This window comes from Phocoena phocoena, chromosome X (assembly GCF_963924675.1).
Source record: "Phocoena phocoena chromosome X, mPhoPho1.1, whole genome shotgun sequence".
Lineage (NCBI taxonomy): Eukaryota > Metazoa > Chordata > Mammalia > Artiodactyla > Phocoenidae > Phocoena > Phocoena phocoena.
In genome coordinates, this window is record NC_089240.1 from 86,779,495 (window position 1) to 86,786,335 (window position 6,841).

The window sequence follows — 6,841 nt, forward strand, 5'->3', positions numbered from 1 at the left end:
TTGGAGTTGAGTTCAATTTCTCTCCCTTATTGCAATAGTTTTGATCCTTATTGCAGTAGTCTTGAGTAAAGTATTTCTTGCTGTTTTTAATAAGTAATAGTGTTCAAGAAGCTGGAGGAAATACTGAAGGTAGTTAGTGGAGACATGGAATACAACAAACATAAAAAAGACCCAAATAGAACATCTAGAGATAAAAACTACAATGTCTAAAATGAAAAATATGGTAGATGGGGTTAATGGCAGATTAGATGTTGCAGAAGATTAGTGAACCTGAAGACACAGCAATTGAAACAATTCAAAATGAAATACAGAAAGAAAAAAGACAAATAAATCAACAGATCTCTTAATCCCATACCCCTATTTTATAGCACAGGGTATTATATCCATTATCTTATAATAACTTTGAATGGAGTATAATCTGTAAAAATACTGAGTCACTATTCTGTATATCTGAAACTAATATAATATTGTAATTCAACTGTACTTCAATTAAAAAATGAACAAGCATTACTGAGTTGTGGGACAACCATACTGATAATCATTTTAAATGGAAATGGTCTAAGCTCTCTAAGACATGACAGAGATTGTCAGAGTGGATAAAAGACTCAGCCCCTAATATCTGAATGTTATGGAGAAGAGAGACCTGGCTGCACACACAAAAAATCATATACACGTGCTGAGAAAAAGATCTTTTCGCTAAAAATATACATACCACGGTCCAAGCATCATTAAGATAGTACTCACGTAAGCTAGTACAATTCTAAGTCAGGTAGAGGATAAAAATGCACACCTCTATAGGAGACAAACTGGGACACTGAGGTGTTTAGAGAAATCTGTAATGATGGAGGGTGGAGGTGGCTCACCACAGCACAGGAATGGAGTGGGCTTGTGACAGTTTGGATGCTACTTCCAACAACTGAGGGGAATCTGAGGGACTTGGGTCCTGCAAGTGCAGGTGAACATAAGAAGTAGGTAAACATAGCTCACACTCTCTTTACCTATTTTAGTTCTCTAGGCAGCCCTGGAAATTATCTCCATTTTACCAATGAACAGAGTAAAATAACTGAGGCACTGTCATGGTAACAACCACCGTTTATATTACTAGCTAAATGATTCAGAAGTAATTTGAAATTCATTATTCTCATTTGTTGTTGCTTTTTTATCAAGTTTTCAATGCAGGATCTTAGTTCCTGACCAGGGATCAAACCTGGGCCCTCTGCAGTGGAAGTGCGAAGTCCTAACCACTGGACTGTCAGGGAATTCCTGCTTCCTCTTTTAAAAATCAAACTTTAATATAATTAGAGAGTAATGCTTGTTGATTTAGGAAAAATAGATAAAAACTTTAAAATTCATCTACGCACGTCTGATCTTAGTAAAGGAAACAGGGTGTTGAAAGTAAGATTTAAAATTTTTCATCTTAATACATTTTCTCTCCGTTCCAAAGCAACAACAAAACCACTTTAGGATGCATATTTTACAGTCAGAAACACAATAAAGCTCTTTCCATTTGTGGGAAAATGATTTTTTTAAATTGGCATACATCTGAAGATTTCTCTCTTCATATGAGATTCACCAAAGTTTATTTTTACTAAATGGAAAATATTTTCCATCTGCTACAAGGGAAAGAGTAAATTTCTAAACAGGCTAATTGTAACTTTTAAAACAATGTTTGGGGGAAAATTAAATATACAAATAAATGTTAAGATTTTAAAAGTTATAGGTATGCCTTATTTATTTGGTTATGTATATTACTCAGAAAGCACTTCGACTGGTTACACATTACATGCCATATGCTTGAAAATTTTTAAATGGGATCTTTCTAAACAAAATCCACGTTTATGACATGAAATATGTGATATCAGGGAAGAAGACAGTGAATAGACATAGGATTTTGTCCATTTCATTCATGTAATCCAGTCCTTTTCCCACTCTCAGGACAACTTTTAAGTTTCATTATATAAATAGCTCCATTCTATTAAGTAAATGTATTCACTTAATGTTCCCAAAGTTGCCAACTGAGAGTGGACCTGCTGAAACATGACTGTTATTTTCACAGTTTTGAAAAACAGGAACTAACTGAAAGTTGGTCAAATGTGATCCAACTAGCTTTAAGGAGAGGAGAGAAGACATAAAAAATAAACATAGCAAGTTAAACATGTCTCCTTGGCAGGGGCTTTGAAAGAAGCAGTGTTCCTCTTAAGAGGCTCTGAGCCTTGTTTAATCATGACTAAATATAGGATGATGATAGAAAATTTTACAAGTACTTTCTTTGGATGATTGGATTATGGTTTTGTTTATATTTTTCCTTATATTTTCTGCATAATCCAAATGTCTAATGACCTTGTATTACACAAATAATTATAAAAAGTATTTCATTTAGAAATGTTCCTCATAGGAATTTTTAAACATGAGAGTGTAAAGAAATAAACAAAGACTCAATGTTAATTTTTGTTATATGTTATTTTAGATAAATTATAATTGCTGGGGCTTCCCTGGTGGCACAGTGGTCGAGAATCCGCCTGCCGATGCAGGAGACACGGGTTCATGCCCCAGTCCGGGAAGATCCCACATGCCGCGGAGCGGCTGGGCCCGTGGGCCATGGCCGCTGAGCCTGCGCGTCTGGAGCCTGTGCTCCGCAGTGGGAGAGGCCACAACAGTGAGAGGCCCCCATACCACACACACACAAAAAAATTATAATTGCTAAACTCTTTAATAATAAAAGTTAAATGCATTATTATATTATTAAATATCTACTACATCAGACACTGCTGAAAATTGAGCTCCAGGGTGATTAAGACAAAATAATTGTTGTAAAAGGGCACAGGCTTGCATAGAAAAGATAATGCCTAATTTATTTAATAATTATATAATTATACATTTATTATTAATAATAGATTCATAATAATGCATTAATTTAACAGGATATTTGGAAAGATTAAAAAACAGTACTGGTTTAGCAACAAAGTCGTACTGTATAGCACAGGGAACTACATTCAATATCCTGTGATAAACCATAATGGAAAAGAATATTTAAAAAGTATGTATAAAAATAAGGTACTGGTTTAAATATATACATTGTTGAATGCAATCCAATTTTAGAAATATTAAAATTTGGAAAGGTATATTCCTTGTGAAATCAAACAAGTAAGGTAATTTAGATCACAAGGTTTGTAGAACCGTGTAATCACTGTCAGTGTTTCCCCATGCCTATGCTGGCAAAACTGAGATGCATTAGAATCACCTGAGGAATTTTCAAACCAGTAGTTACTGATCAGGTGATTCAAGGATGACAATGGGAGGTGGGAGTGGGAAAGGCACCCACGTGTCAGCATTTTTAACATTTCCCTCAGGTGATTATGATGGAAGTAAGGGGTCTGCTTAAACACTGGCACATACAAGGTTTTTAAAACAAGATTGAAGATCTTGGGTTAGAGACCTTCCTTGCTATGTTCCTTTGGAAATTAAAAGTAATACTTTACAGGTAAATAGTTACTTGCTTAGGCCACTTAATTAAGAACAGTCAGGAACAGTATTGAGCTTGGTTCTGAACTCCATTATAGTTAATCAATTAAAATAATTAATAATTAAATATCTACTATGTTAGACAATACACTAGAAACTGATCTCCAGGATTAAGAAAAAATCATTGTCTTCATAGGGTCACACAATCACATAAAAATGATAAAGCCAGACATTCAAAACAGTTTTTAAGAACTTACAAAGCAGTTTCATGTTTCATGTATGGAAGGGATAGAAATGGGAAAGGAGTGCATTTCAGCTTTAAAATGTGTTCCTCTAACATAATTTACATGGCTTGTGGGTCTGTTAAACTGGTTGGGCAGGCCTACCCAGACTCTTTTCTGAGAAAAATCCCCCACATAGGGTAGAAACACAGGCAAAACAAAGCTTTCAGCCTGTTTGTGTTTTGGAGATTTGAGGTAGTACAATTCTGGGCATCTAGATGTGTCTCCTGAGCTGGGCCCCAGTGCATTCATGTCTGAGTTTTCAAAAGGAGGAGCATAAAAATAAAACCAAAAGGGCTGTTTTGTTCAGAACCAACATAAGAACAAGAACCATGGGAATGGTACTCTCGGGAATATAACTCCAAAGTGAGGATAAAAGCCTTCTCCACACTTTTATAGAGGTCAAAGGGGGGATTTATCTCACCAGGGACTGCAGAGAGATCAGTGGGGTTTTGTTACCTTGTGGACTCTAGCACATCAGCAACAGGAACAGAAACAGGAGCCAGCAAAAGGGAAAGTATACCCAACTGATATGGCAATAATCAGGTGAGTAGGGGTACTGCAAATATGATCAGAATGACAAGGTGGAACCCACCTATTTTGCCCTCTGGACTTGAGCCTGAGTGAAAACTCCCTTTAGTACTTCCCAAGTATCTGATGAGGGCCAGGGTCCTGCTAAATGCTGGGGAGTTGCCTAGGAGGCAGCCCAACACAGTTCCACACCTCATATATTCCACTCAGCAGCCCTGTAAGGCAAGCATTATTCCCCATTTCACATAAGAGAAGACTGACTCTTTACAGGAATGTATCTGTAATAAAGGGAGGGTTTACTTCCAGTTAAGACTGGAAGATGCTTAAAGTTCACTTTTCTTTAAGTTTGCTGAACCAGTAATTATTTTGTACATTCACAGACTCATTGAAAAACCGTTTTCATTGCTTCTAAAACTCCAGATAATTAAAGGGAAAAAAGTCACATATTATCCAACCATAGAGAAATGTGCTCCAATTAACATCCTGCGATATCTGATTTCAGATTTTTGGAGGGTTCATATATTTTTTTTTCAATGAGACAATAATAAATGTATAGATTGATTTTAATTGCTTTATTAACTTTACATTTTTCCATGCAAATGGGTGAAACTCTACTGTTGACAGAAACTTAGATTGCGTGACAAGGCAATCTCCAATTAGAAGCTGGTAACACAAGAACCCACCTGACACATGGAAATTACATAAGGTTCACAGCAAACGGATCAGTAAAGGCATATCAGGAAAACGCAAGGAAAAGGAGAACAACAGTGGGAATCACAGTATTAATCTCATGGAAAATGGCAGGAGTCAAGGCATAAGGCAAAATTCATCATGATGGTCATGGTGATTAGAGAGCTCCCCCATAAGGATACGCAAACAATTCCTCAATTGCAGCTCCCTAAGTTTTCTCCTGATTTCTCTCATCTCCTCCATGAACATTTCCATATCATCTCCATCTCCACCCATCCCATCGTTGACCTGCCTATTGGGTATGGCCCATCGGAAATTAGGGGCAAGTCGGCGAGCCTGTCCCCGTCTATTATTTCCTGCTGGCTGGTGGCCTTCGCCCCCTCCCAAAGGGCGGTCTTCCTCTCCATTCTGCACAGGCTGCTCCATTTCTTCGTTTTCCTGGTGGATATTTGCCATGATGAGATTTTTTTTCCCTGGTTATTTTTCTTTGAACAAGTAAGACAAAGGCAAGGAAAAAGACTGAATGCTTGGTGCACTAACCAGCAGGATTCAAAGCTCTGATATCAAAGACTTTTAAATTTTATTTTTTCCCACCTCAGGAGCCTCGTGAGCCTTCTGGGGAGCCTCCAATTTGAGCCCCTTCCCCAGCTCGCTTCTTTTCTCTCCCTCCCCCAAACCCAAAGCCCACCATTTTTCTTTTCCCAGGATTCTTTCCCAGAGCGCAGCAGGCACCAAAATGGAGGACGGGGGATAGGGCCTGGGGGAGTTAGGAAGGTGTCTCAGACTGGCTTTGCACCAGCACCCCCCGCACCGACCTGGGCCTATCCTCGCTGTCTCCTGCTCCTCCTGATTCTCGCCACGAGTGCGCCGCCGCGACGCCTAGTCCCGCAGACCTGCAAAGGGGCGAGGTGGGAGCAGGGGGCTGCTGCAGCCAGGCGCTCGGCCCCTTCCCGGCCCCACGCCCCCGGCCCCTTCCCGGCCCCACGCCCCCGCCAACCCCTCCCTCCCCGCGTCCTCCGCCCCCACCCTCAGCCGCTCCCATCCCCGCCCCGCTCCCGGGTTCACCATTGCCCAGCAGGAACTCAGGAATGATTTTCCATCGCTCTTAGTTGCTCTGCTGCCCTCCCTGGAACCCGGCCGTCCCTGCACCCCCACCCAAGGGGGCCCCCATTTCTGTTTCCAAGAAAGCCGAGGCGTGGAGATAGCTCGCCGGGACCCGCCGCGCTGAACCCCTGCGCCGGCCTCTGGGGTTGGCGGGCCGCTGCAGCCCTGGCGTCAGCGCGCGGGCCCCGGGGGCCCTTACCTGTTCAGCTTCCCCCGGGCCCGATGCCAGCCCGCCGTGCGCAGGGCAGCGGGGAGCTGGTACCCAGACACGAGTGACGACTGCACCAAAGGCTGCGTCGCTCTGCAGCTCGCGGTCACGTGAGGGCTGCGCGTCACCGCCGAGCTCTCCCCCAAGTCCTGTGGCCGGTGCAGCAGGAGCGCCCCCCTCCAGCCTAGTGCGCACACACAGACAGCCCCCTCCGCCTGTTCGTGCGCAGGGCCACAGCGCGCACTGCTCTGTCACTCATCTTGCTCCTCTCCAATATGAGAGCCCACAAGTGGCATCATCTCCCTGCGGTTGGAGTTTGCCCTTCTCTGGTTACCAGGGAGGGCCTGCAACACGCTCCACCTCTCCCACTCCCACCCCAGGCTTTGGCGCTGGCTTTTTCTGCTCTGTCTTCTCGCTAACCGCGGGGTCCCCGCCCCCACTCCCTTGCCACACACAGGCTGCATGTACACAGCCACCATTGCCCACCATGTCCCCTGAATTCATACCCTTCTAGGAAATTTAGATTGAGGGCTGGGGTGAGGAGGGAGCAAGGGGCTTGTCAGAG

General features: G+C 42.4%; 1 protein-coding gene across 2 annotated transcripts; it reads right to left on the reverse strand.

Annotated features, from left to right (window-relative positions):
- Positions 1-4,835: 4,835 nt before the first annotated feature.
- Positions 4,836-6,376, reverse strand: BEX3 (brain expressed X-linked 3). 2 transcript variants are annotated; one of them, XM_065900673.1, is made up of 3 exons: positions 6,268-6,376; positions 5,780-5,857; positions 4,836-5,402 (listed from the first exon to the last, which is right to left on the reverse strand). In XM_065900673.1, the coding sequence occupies exon 3, from the start codon at positions 5,388-5,390 to the stop codon at positions 5,082-5,084; it is 309 nt and encodes a 102-aa protein (XP_065756745.1). In that variant the 5' UTR covers positions 5,391-5,402; positions 5,780-5,857; positions 6,268-6,376; the 3' UTR covers positions 4,836-5,081. The 2 variants fall into 2 exon arrangements, with proteins under 2 accessions (XP_065756745.1, XP_065756744.1); XM_065900672.1 differs by having other exon boundaries at positions 4,836-5,449; positions 6,268-6,342.
- Between the last annotated feature and the right edge of the window lie 465 nt (positions 6,377-6,841).